At 48.6% G+C, this 12452-nt stretch overlaps 1 protein-coding gene across 1 annotated transcript; it reads right to left on the reverse strand.

Moving 5' to 3' along the window:
• Positions 1-1055: 1055 nt before the first annotated feature.
• On the reverse strand, positions 1056-11749 carry Krt36 (keratin 36). The gene is given in 9 exon segments (XM_008835235.2): positions 1056-1441; positions 1444-1481; positions 1800-2020; positions 2188-2313; positions 2414-2575; positions 3012-3168; positions 3431-3513; positions 4144-4444; positions 11582-11749. Coding segments are annotated over 9 exon segments (1383 nt in total). The 5' UTR covers positions 11605-11749; the 3' UTR covers positions 1056-1169.
• Between the last annotated feature and the right edge of the window lie 703 nt (positions 11750-12452).

The raw sequence follows: 12452 nt of genomic DNA on the forward strand, positions 1-12452 counted from the left end.
GGATCTACTGTCCTCTTCTGACCTCTGTGGGCATTTTACATCATAGGAGCACTTACACACATGCAGGCAATACATTCATATGCATAAAATCAAAATAATAAATAAAATATTTTTAAAAACAAAGAGGTTTAAAAATAAATAAATAAAAATAAAAATAAATATATATGTATACATTTTTACACACACACACACATATAAAATCTCATCTCCAGCCAGCAACTTCATGGGAAGTGGGACTGGATGAGAGAATGAATCCAGTCAGTCCCTCTGGAACCCAGTCTTGCTCCTCTGGTCAGATTAGACATGATTCTGAGACTCACGATATCTGTGCCTCTCTCGTCATCCTTTGCTCTCCTCCCTCATTCTCTGGCTGCCTGAGTTCAGACACTTCTTGAAATACTAAGTGCCTGCCATTATCAACCTTGTGCTCCTCCAGGGCCATCTGGGCTGGGGTGGGAGTTAACTTAGAACCCATAAACCATGTCTGATAACATGTATATGCAACATCTTTTCTACAACATAGAATACAAATGTGTCTTTATAAAACAATACAAAAGCGCCCCTATGTACCTATCCAGCTTGTCCTCTGCCATTCCCATACCCCATGTTGGAAATATGGTTTGGCCTGATCCTCTGCCTTCACCTTCCAGTTCACCCAAAATTTTGTCTCTGGTGTGGGTGGCTCAGGCTGACTCCCTGGAGACTGGCCCTCTCTGGTTGGCCCTGGGACTGCCTCTATTAAATTGACCCATGTTGGGAAGGCGTAAGACAGGGGCTGGGCAAGGGAGAAGGGCTGCCCAAGAAGATGCAGCAGGGGGATGTTTGTGTCCCTAGGTTGGGTGACCACAGGCACCTCTAAGCTGGAAACTAAGGCAAACACCCACCCAGATGTGGGGGTCAGTGTCTGTTGATCAGAACCTGAAATATCTCCAATATTAAATATTTCAAATCACTATCACAACTTTACTGCAACCCATGCTGAAACACCCCAGCCAACTAATGATGGGAGAATCAACAGAATCAGTCAGGATCGAGCTTGCTATGCAAGAGAACACTTTATTGGGTACGTTTCCAGGGAAAGCTGGTTTTGCAAGGCATAAAAAGCACAGTTAAGACCAGAAACAATAGAAGAATTTTGATAGAAAAACTTGCTAAGCAAGGAGGGCCCTTTAGGGAGACACAAGATCATTTAGCTGCGGGGAACCACAGGGTGTCCTCCTTCCTGTGTCCCAGGCCCCATGGTGGGTGGTCACAGTGGATGGGACACCACGTGTTCCCTGGAGGAAATGACTTTCCCATCCCTGATCTCTTCGGTGATGGTACGGATCTGGGTGCTGACTTGTGGAGCTGGAGTACAGGGTCCAGCTGGGGTGCAGGGTCCAGCTGGGGTGCAGGGTCCAGCTGGGGTGCAGGTTGTAGAGGGGATGTAAGGAACTCTTACAGCAGGCTTGCATTCTGTGGCACAGGGGTGGGCAGGAAGCCTGAGGGAATGAAATCATAGCAGGTGGACTTGACGTTGTCATTGGTGCATTGGACTGAGATTAGTCTTAAACAGATTTAGGGGATCATATGGGCCAGTAGTAACGACAGTGAATGGTTACAAGCATTTCAAAGCCTCTGAAACCCCAAGAGAGATGAGATAGGACTGTAGGAGGGAAGACTAGGAACTCCCCTGGTTGGTGTGTCCCCTGGGCATTACCAAAGCCTAGGACCAGAGGAAATCTCCAGTGGCTTTAACTTGGTCCCCTTTATCTTTGCAACATCTGAGCAAAGCTCTCAGGGTCCCCATGGTCACTCACTTGCAATCCTCGCCCTCCAGCAAGCAGCGGTAGGTGGCGATCTCTGACTCCAGCCTGGCCTTCACGTCCAGCAATACCTGGTATTCATGGTTCTGCCGCTCCAGGTCACAGCGGATCTCAGCCAGCTGGGACTCCACATTAGTAATCAGGCACTGCATCTGGCCCAGCTGGGAGCTGTAGCGGGCCTCGGTCTCAGCCAGGGTGGATTCCAGGGAATTCCGCTACAATGAGGAAGAAGAGCTATTGAGGGGAAAGAATCTCTCCCTAAGAACCCATGATCCTGATTTCTGCACATGGCTGTGGTCAGGCCCTATGATAGTGTGATAGCTGGTGGGTCAGGGGGGGCTGCCATGAGCTATGGTCTGTCACTCTGGCAGAGGCCACCTACCATGCTATGCTGAGCCTGCAGTTCAATCTCCAAGGCATTGACAGTTCGTCTCAACTCGATGATCTCTGTCTGGCAGCACTGCAGCTGCTCTGAGCTGGACACCACCTGCTGATTCAGTTCCTCAGTCTACACAGCAGAAGAGAATGCAGAACAGGGTTGACCAAGCACAGCTTTATACAGTTACCCCACCCCAGCAGCCAGTGGTCCTCAGCTGCCCCAGCCCCACCTGTGTGTTGAACCAGGCCTCCACATCTCTGCGGTTATTCTCCACCAGAGTCTCATACTGGCATCTCATGTCATCCAATATCTTGTTGAGATCCACTGGAGGGGCAGCATCCACCTCCACATTCAGTCTGTCCCCAAGCTGGCAACGGAGCGCATTGACTTCCTACAGGGACAAAGTGAGGTGGCTCAGGGCTGTGAAATGCTGGGTTGGTAGTTGATGACCTGAGTTCAAAGCTTTGCTGCATGCTGGGTATCATTAGATGAGAGTGCTAACCTCTCTGAGCAGGGTCTCCCCATTGGCCTATACCAAACCCTCCCTAAAGATTTGAGGCATGCTGAAACATCCGGCACATAGAATTATTATCAGACACCATAGGCCAAAGGAAGTTTTAGTATGGTGGGCAACAGTGTGGGCTCTGTATGACCATAGACAAGTAACTTGACATCTTTGTGCCAATTTTTTCATTCATAAAATGGATTGCTTGAGATTGCTGTGAGGGTGAAATGATAGGTAAAATGCTTCATGTAAATAAGCCCAAGAGCCAGTATGGGTTCCTCAACTGGATGGGAACCTTGGGGTCAACTGGCAGCAGCCTCACCTCTTCATGATTCCTCTTGAGACACAGCAGCTCCTCCTTCAGAGACTCCATCTGAGCCTCCAGGTCAGCCTTACACAAGGTGAGCTCATCCAAGATCCGGCGCAAGCCATTGATGTCGGCCTCTACAAGCTGCCGCAGGGACAGCTCTGTCTCATACCTGTGCACACAGAACACTGCCGAGTTTGCAGCAAGGGAATCCAAGCCCAGGAAAGGGAGACCCCATGCCCTAGCTGCTCAGTCACTATGGCTGACTTGGAGTCAGGAACACAGTGGTCCTTTCCCTTGTCCCAAGGAGGATCCAGGGCCTATGGTACATCCTCCCATTTACAGCTACATCTGGCCTGTTTCCCACCTCACCAGCTCCCAAAGGCAGGGGACAGAGTTTGATAGAGCAAACCTCCCCTGGTCAAGCCACTCACTTGGTCCGGAAGTCATCTGCAGCCAGCTTGGCATTATCAATTTGTAAGACCAGCCTGGCATTCTCAGACTTGGTCAGCAGGATCTGGGGAACAAGAGGCTTCCCGTGAGCTGGGGAAGGTCCAGCAATGTGAGGGCCATAGGGAGGGGACAGCCCAGCTCACAGATGCCTCTGAGTACAAGAAGCACGTTCAAATATTCAGGCATGGAGGGAGAATGAGTCCCAGGAGGGATACAACATCACTGGTCAGGAGACACCACATCACCAGCCAGCTTCCATAACCTCCAGAGTGACCCAGTGGGATATGCCAAAGTGAGGAAGACCTATGTTCGAATTCTGGATCCAACATTTAGGCTGTATGATTTTGGTTGCTGAGCATCTCAAAATTCAATCTCCTTGTCTGTTAGATAGGCACAGTAATGCCATGTCTCCAAGATGAACAGTAAATTCACCAGTGGTTGGGCAAGTAGCACATGCAGTATATCCAGTGGGTGCTAAGGACATGAGCCTCTCCTCTTTAAGCTGACACAATGAGGGAAAGAGGAATGGCTAGCAATGGGGTACGTATGAGACCAGCAGAGAAGCCTGGGTTCCCCCAGGAAACCAAGACCCACAGAGCCAAGCTTGCTCTTTCAGGAGAATTTGTAAACTACCCTTGAAACGAGAGGCTCCCAAGAGTTGGGCTGCTCGGCTGGAATGGGGCCTGGTTTTTACCTTCTGCTGGAAGTCCTCGATGGTCTTGAAGTAGGACTGGTAGTCGGGGCAGATGTACGGGATCTGACACTCATACCACTCACGGATGCGGTTCTCCAGCTCCGTGTTATCCTGCTCCAGCTGCCGCACCTTCTCCAGGTAGTTGGCCAGGCGGTCGTTCAGGACCTGCATGGTTGCCTTCTCATTGCCATTGAAGGAGCCCTCGCAGAGCCAGCTTCCGGTCCCAGCAAAGCCAGAGGAGTGGCACCCAGAGGACAGGTAGGAGCCAGGCAAGCAGCTCCCAAGGCCAGAGAAGCCTGTCCTGTATGAGGACATGGACCCCACTGTGCCAACCAAACTAGGGGCCCTGCAAGAGCCCACAGAGTGGATGGAGGACATCCGAGAGAAGCTGCCTGCTGTGCCACAGAGGCTCTTGGCAGACCCAGTGGAGAAGGTCCGGGTGCAGAACTGGGTGGCCATGATGCTAGTGAGGAAGGCTCTGTCGAGGAAGGCTTAGCCAGGAGCTGAGACTGTGGATTCTCCAGACCTCTCTGGAGTGTTTATATACAATCTCCATGGGGTGTTGGCATGTTCACATCTTTAGCTCTTAGGAAAGCCTTTTCCTGTCCCAGAAAGCTTATCTCATTAGAATGTCAATTTTGCTGCTCATCCAGAATTCCTTTCCTTGTAAAAAGAGAAAATTGTTCAGTTGGGTTTGCTAAGTCAGGACTCTTGGCTGTTGTCATTTCTAGCAGACTATATTTTACTGCCTCTTCAAAGAGTCTTTGCCCCAGATCCCATAAACTAGGAGTGGCCTTGCATATGACATTTGGTTCCTGTCCTCCCTACTTGCCTTCCCCTAAGGAACCCAATCTGTCCATCTGTCACCTGAACTCACCAACTCTCAAAGCTGCTCACCTATGCTTGGGCCACTGGGGCAATGAAAAGGGGGGAGGAACGTGAATACAATGGAATATTATTCAGCCATAAAGAAAAATGAAACTATTAAATTTTCAGGAAAATGAATGGAACTGAAAAATGTTATATTAAGTGAGATAAATTGGGCTCAGAAAGACAAACATCACAAGCCCTCTCTTACACGTGGATTCTAGTTTCTAATTTGTGTGTGTATGTGTGTACGTGTGTGTGTGTGTGTGTGTGTGTGTGTGTATGTGTGTGTGTGTGTGTGTGTGTGTATGTGTGTGTGTGTGTGTGTGTGTGTATGTGTGTGTGTGTGTGTGTGTGTGTATGTGTGTGTGTGTGTGTGTGTGTGTATGTGTGTGTGTGTGTGTGTGTGTGTATGTGTGTGTGTGTGTGTGTGTGTGTGTGTGTGTGTATGTGTGTGTAGGACGAGTGTTTGTAGAGGCCAGAAAGCTGGAAAAGGACCCATAGAAGGAGGGAACTAAAGGACTTTAAGGAGGAAGGATGGGTAGTAATATAGCACATGTGGTATGAAAACTAAAAGGGGAATGCTAGGGGTGGAAGGGCTCAGCAAGGCCGGGAAGCAGGAAGACAGGACAAAGGGGAGGAAGAGGGTCAAGTGAAGTACATGCAAGGATGCCACGAGGAAATCTGCTGCTTTGTGAGCTAATTTAAAATGAAATGCAGGCCAGCGAGGTGGCTCAGGTACAAGGGCTTATCCTGCAAGCCTGACGCCCTCAGTTTGATCCCTGGGTCCTAAGGCAGAAAGAGAGAACCAGCTTCTGAAAATTGTCTTCTGACCTCCACACATGTGCTGTGGCACGTGCATGCCTGCACTCATACACACATACAGTAATAATAATGATGATGAATTTTTTAAATAAATGAAATATTTCTTAAAAAGAGAGCTAAGGGGGCTGGAGAGATGGCTCAGCGGTTAAGAACACCGGTTGTTCTTGCAGAAGACCCAGGTTCAAATCCCAGCACCCACATGGCAGCTAACAACCGTTCGTAACTCTAGTTCCAGGGGATCCGACAGCCTCTTCTGTCTTCCACGGGCATTGCACGACACTGGTGCACTTACCTACACACAGACAATACACACATACACATAAAATAAAAATAATAAATAAAATATGAAAAAAAAATTTTAAGAGAGGTAAGCCAGAAAGTGCCCCGTGGGTAAAGGCGTTTGCAGCTAAGCCTAACGACCTGAGTTCATTTCCCAAGACCCACGTAGTGGAAGGAGAGAACCAACTACAAGTTGCCCTTTGATCTTCACATGTGTGCCATGGAATGCATGCACACACACACACACACACACACACACACACACCCCACACAAATAAATGTTATTTTAATTAAATTAATAAGAATTTAAAGGAGATAAGCTTGGTGGTGTATCCGTGGTGTCCAAGATCATCGCGTCTCCATTTATATTTCATAACAATCCTGCCGGGTGCTGGTCATGTCCCTGTGGTACCAGGGTGCAAACTGAGGCTTGCCAGTTAAAAAACTCACTCAAGGTGATCAGGAAGTGAGTGATAATGCTTAGATCTGAAACCAGGGCTCTCAGACCCAAAATTCAATGTCCATGTCTCAGTCTGTTCCACACAACCAAGTCAAATTAGGGTACCCAGAATTTAAAGGCAGGAGGCTAACATTCAAATCCTGGCTCTGTCCATCATTTATGCTGAGACATTGAGTATATGTATCACTTCTCTGAGATCCTTGGTGGCCTTGTAGGAACAGAGGAGATCATCACCTGTCCTGCCTACTTCTCACAGATATGAAAAGGATCAAGCAAGACAGATGTAAGCGTGTTTTGAAAGCCCTTGGGTGCTTACAGGTGCTGATTAGTCAAAACAACAGTCTTTGATGATGGTTTATGGTAAGGTGAGCAAAATATCATGGATATAAGCACTCTTCTGGGGTTTCTGAGGTCTCTGTGCCCACCAGGTATGCTACAATGGCCATGGGGGCAGGGGATACCCCATAACCAATCCCTCATACAGTTCATGAACTAATTCATCATGGAGTTTCCTGGCACTGTGGAATCCATGACTTGGAGCCATGGGCAAGACTGGAAGGCAGGGTCCCTGCGGTCTTCAGCTTCCTGAATTTAATCCACTTAGACCTTCCTGGTCCCTGAACAACTTTCAGGGATGACCAGTGGCAGAGAAGGAATCAAAAGAACAAAACCAAATACTAACATATAGCTGAGCAAGTCAAGAGAAGAGACCCTGAAAATTGAGTTCAAACCCTGGACTTTCCCAAGACTTGGAGAACCTGCCTGCTCTTCCCTCATAGACTTGGTTTGCAAAGCTGGCATTTATGGAAGCATTTATGTGCTTCTGAAGTTGTAATTCTCAACCTCTTAAAACGCTTTATAAGCTTCCCTCTGAAATTACTCAAGGAGGATGATTGGCTGTGATGACCACGCCCAGTGTGGTAGACACGTCCACGGATGCCCAGCTAGTGATGGATGCTCCATGCAGCTCTTCCTGGGAGAAAGAGCAGCTTCGGGTGCCCTAGCAGGGCTTCCTCATAGCTGCCGTCTCCCGGCTCCTACAAGGCCTAAGCCTGCTCTGTTGACTTGGCAGTGTTGGCAGAAGCAACTCCTTGGTCTAGTTGTGATGACCAAAAATGCCTACAAGCATTGCCAATGTCCCCTGGGAAGGAGAGGGTAGCAAAATGACCCCCAGTTGACAACTGCCAGACTATCATAACAGAGACTGGGACCCTGACCAGACCTCCCCTAAACCCCCCACTTTGTCTTAGAGCAGAATGCATTGTCTCTCTGGCACCACCAAACAAGGCCTTAATCCACACAAGTCCAGTTTGCCTCATTAGCCACACAGTGTTCGTCTTACAAAATAGACAAGACGGTGGGTGACCCTTAGCAAGCCCTTTACAGGGCTCTACCTCTATGTGGGATCCCCAATTGGTGGGCTTCTGAAATTAACATTTCATTTTCTTTGGTGGTAATGTTCTGTTTATTTGTTTTGGGTTTTGGTTTTGGTTTTGGTTTGGTTGTTTTCTGTTTTTGTTTTTTTTTTCAAATCTCTGGATTGATTCTCCATTTCTCTCAGGGCTACTGAATAAGCAGGTGTCTGCTGCCCCAATGTTCTTAGAACTCTGACTTGTGCATCTCAAGGGTCACCATGGGCCAGAGAGAGTCTCCAGGGTCATGGAGACTGCAGTATACCACAGCAGGTGACAAGTCAAAAGAGATGGTTCTATAGCCACTCTCAGACCCCTGCCTTAGCGCAGTAGTAGTCTGCATGACCACCTCCAGGACAGAAGTGTGGCAAGGCCTCAGGGAAGAATTCCTCTGCTCTCTTCCACCCAGCAGCCTGAACATCCCAGGACAGGGAGAGACCCATAAAAGCAAAGGCTCAGCTTAGATCACAGAAGAGAACCTAACTCACAGGCCAGCCCTCTCCTGGGACTGCTCTTGGGGAGCAACACCCCCAGGGTAGCCCGGCCCTGGAAAGAGTCCAGTTTGGGGATTGAGTAAATCAGGAATATCTACCCTTTTATCAGGTTTTACCTCAAAATAGGATCCAGTTCTGAGACCATTCTTTCTAACATCAATCAAACATGTACTGGCCTAAGGAACAGGAGACCTGGACTCCAGACCTAGCTCTACCCCAATGCCCTGAGTGAGTCCTGTGTGCTATGAGCCTCAGTGCACCCGTCTGAATAGGGATGGGCCTGACAATGGCTTAGACTTCCTCCATCTACCTCAGACATGATATGGTTTGCTGCCCATATGCATCCCACGGAGTCTAGATGTTGGTGGAATGTGGCCGTGATTCATTCTCCATCCCTCACAGCCCCCTACCCCATCATTCAACCACAGAATGAAGAGGAGTTGCAGAGCTCTAAACACATGACATGACTGAAGTTTTGGGTTTTTTTGTTTTTCAAAACACTCACAGATTTCAGGGTCTCTCTTTGTGTCCAGTATCATATGCCTCAAGAAAATGACACAAACTTCCTCCCTACCTTCCAAACCTCCCGGGCAGTGGCAGCATTGACCCACCTCCTCAGGCTGTCCCTGAGAAGGACCCCTTCATAAGTGCAGTGTCACCGGACACCAAGCAGACATTGCAGCACATCCAGGCTGAAATGGCATCTATGGTCAACTGAACCGGAAACCTCGCTTTGTAGAAGGAACTTGGAGGACACAAGGATGGAAGGTAGAGCTAATGACCAAGGGTCTAAGCTGCTCAGTCCCTCCCCTTGAGCCTCAGTCTTCCCAACAGGGTGTCATGTCAGTCACAGGACTGTGAAAATCGCGCCCAAAAGAGGTTTGATAAACTGTGAATCATGTCACACGTTTCAAGGCTCAAAGCTGCTCTGAAACCCATATAACAGGAACCAAGTCAAATGTACTTTCCAGGGCGCCAGCCACTTGCCCTGGTTTAATGGAATGCTGATTTTTGCAGCATAGTTCAGTTGTCCAAGAAGATACAACTGCCCAACAAGGCAGCGGCTTACTGCATCCTGAGTACAGCAGGCCCCCTGGCCAGGATTCTTGGCCTGGGCTCTGACCCTTACACTAGAAACTCCTTCAGATCCAGGTACCCATTAGAGCACCCGGAGGATACTATCTGTCTACCATTCAGCTTCTTGGGGAGGGGCAGGAAGTAGAGGGGAGATGCTACTGCTGATGGGGACAGAAAATCCTGGCTTGTCTCAAACCCATCTTGGAAGGTCAGCAAGTTCAAACTCAATTGACAAATAAATTTCTCTGTTAAAAAGAAGTCTCTCTCTACCTTCAAAGAATCTTCCATCTAAAAGCCAAGATTCTGCCTAGACAAAGACTCAAGATATCAAACCTGAGTGCTCATCTGTCCAACTCTGAACAGTCCCTTCCATTCAGAGAGGAGACAAGGATGACTTTCAGGAAAGAAAGGCATTTTCCCAGCAGGACATCTCTTTCCCTGTTTCTCTAAGCTTTGTTCACCACCACCAAGGAACCCTGAAGGCATCAGAGAAGGCAGATCAGACAGTAGCCAGTGGAACAGTCAGGCCACATTCCAGTCGGAGTAAGATCACTCAAGAAGGCCAGAGGCTGCCTCTCGTTGGGGCAGTCTGCCAGCTCAGGCTTTATCTTTCTGATTTTCTCATATTGCTTGCTTTAGCTTGAGGTCCACACAAGCTCCTAGAGAATTCCCTACCATACAAGGTGCCTAAGAAATGATCCAATGCCCTAACCTCTTCAGATCCCACCCAGCACCCACCCAGAACACAAGGGTATCCACAAATGATCCCTATCTCCCCAACTCATCTGCTTTTGCCTTATAGCAAGGAATATGTCAGGCACAAAGTGCCTGGGACTTCTAGTCCCTCCCTCTGAAAAGCCTGGTTACTATGTATTCTGAACTACATAACCACGTCCACAGCCCCTGTCAAATCTGTTCCCAGCTGATATCAGGTTCTAGTACAGACATGTAGGAACATGTACACAGAGTTAAAGAAAGCATGATGGGAAATAAAAATACATACAATGAAGACATTTCTAACCACCCACTTAATTTTTCCAGAAGATCCAGACAAGGTCTCACTGGGTTTTAATGGTGAAAGACCAGTCATAGACCCGGGAAGCACAAGGTTGCCAGATTCAGTGAAAGATGCATGCAATATCTGGGACTTGCTTAGACTAAAATGTTACCATCCATCTGCAAAGCCAAGCCAGCTGGACACCCTGGGGTCTGTGTGGCAGTCCTCAGTAGGGACATATCACTGTCTGAGAACCTGGGCCAAGCAAGACAGCACTGCCCCTCCCCTCCTCCCTGCAGCCTGTCATCGTGGCATTGGCCAATATTAGGGACAGGTCTAGCAGACTTCCCTTGGAAAAATCACACCTTTAGCTTCCTTTATGCCCTGGCCCAGCAGTTGTCATGTGTGTCTTTCTAGGCCTTGTGAAAAGTACTCAGAGGTTCAGGGGCTAAGTTGTCTTCCCTCTGGTCCTGGTGACATTCCACCCTCATCCCAGCTGCCTTAACAGAGTGATTCATCTCTTCCTGGGCAGGATTCCCAAGACTCTGCTCCATTTCCAATTCTCCCAGGTACGCAAACTTCCATCTGCTTTCACTGCCACCAGCCTCATTGAGCTCAGGATAGTCTGAACACATACTAACTAATCAAGGAAGCCATTCCCCATGCCCTGGCTGCCCTTCCACAGGGGTCTTCAAGACTGCTGATAAGAAGTGACCATAGCCTTGAACAATAGGTAGCTCCTCTTAAAACTCTGGAGGCTTAACAAAGCTTATCAGTGTCTAGCTCCCCAAGACCCTAATGTAATCCTGAACTCCACTGGGTCTACCTTACCCTGACTAGGTCTTAAAACTCCCATTTTACGAGGCCCAGAATTCCCTAGAAATATCATCTCCCCCAAAATACAAAAAGCATTTTCTTTCCTGGGGGTAATTTTGGTTACTGCCCCAGATTTTGAAAGTTTGCTCCAAATGAGCCATGTGTCTTGCCATAGCGGGTACCTAATCTGAGTCCCAGTCTGAAGCCGTACCTCTCCAGTCCTCTTGTGGCCATGCTCTGCCTTCACGGCCCAAGGTCCAGGGCCCTCTTCCTGTACAACCATGCTGACCAACAGCTCCCATCTGGAAGAAACCTCCTGCTCAGAGGTACTGAGTCCTCACTCCCCTCACCCAGCTTTTATGGTCTAGAGAATTCCACAGCATCCCTTCTCTCTCCCATGTGCTTAGAGAATCTGTGGTTTATAGAAAATACACAGTCAGGCCTACTGAGAGCAGGTACCTCAGAGTCCGCGTCCCCTCCATTCAAGTAACATTTAACTGAACCACAAAGCAAATTCCCCTCAGCAGCCTGTTTGATTGGCTCTGTGATTGTCACTTACAGGAGTACTGTGCAGTCCACTTAACTACGCTAACAACAGCATGTCTGTGGCCAGGCCTGGTACTCCAGGCTGTCATTAACCACGCTGTGTGTTGTGGGTTTTACTTTCAAGCTGCTCTGAGATGCGTGGATGAAAGAAACCACAGAGTTGTTATGACTGTTCATAAAAGTGGACCAGAGGAGAAGTGCCAGACACTTGCCAGCCTGTCCAAAAGCCCACCCCTAACAGGTGCCCAGAAGAGTCTCAACAGCTACCCACCTGTGTCCTCCCAAACCCCATGGAAGGGGAGCACAGTGTGTCCAGCTCTCCCAGAAACCCCAAGAGCTGCTCAAAGGAACACAGCTCACATGTTCTGCTCTACCCCAACGCCAACAACCCCAGGAGTACCATCCAAAAGGACACAGGCTTCCTGAGATACATGAACCCCGATCAGGGCCCCAGGAGAGACATAGGAGATGTTGGGACAGTACATCATCATGCCCTATTGACCACAGTCTTGCAATGAGATCCCTTCCCAGCCCTT

This window comes from Nannospalax galili, unplaced genomic scaffold, assembly GCF_000622305.1.
Source record: "Nannospalax galili isolate Female #2095 unplaced genomic scaffold, S.galili_v1.0 scaffold137, whole genome shotgun sequence".
NCBI lineage: Eukaryota > Metazoa > Chordata > Mammalia > Rodentia > Spalacidae > Nannospalax > Nannospalax galili.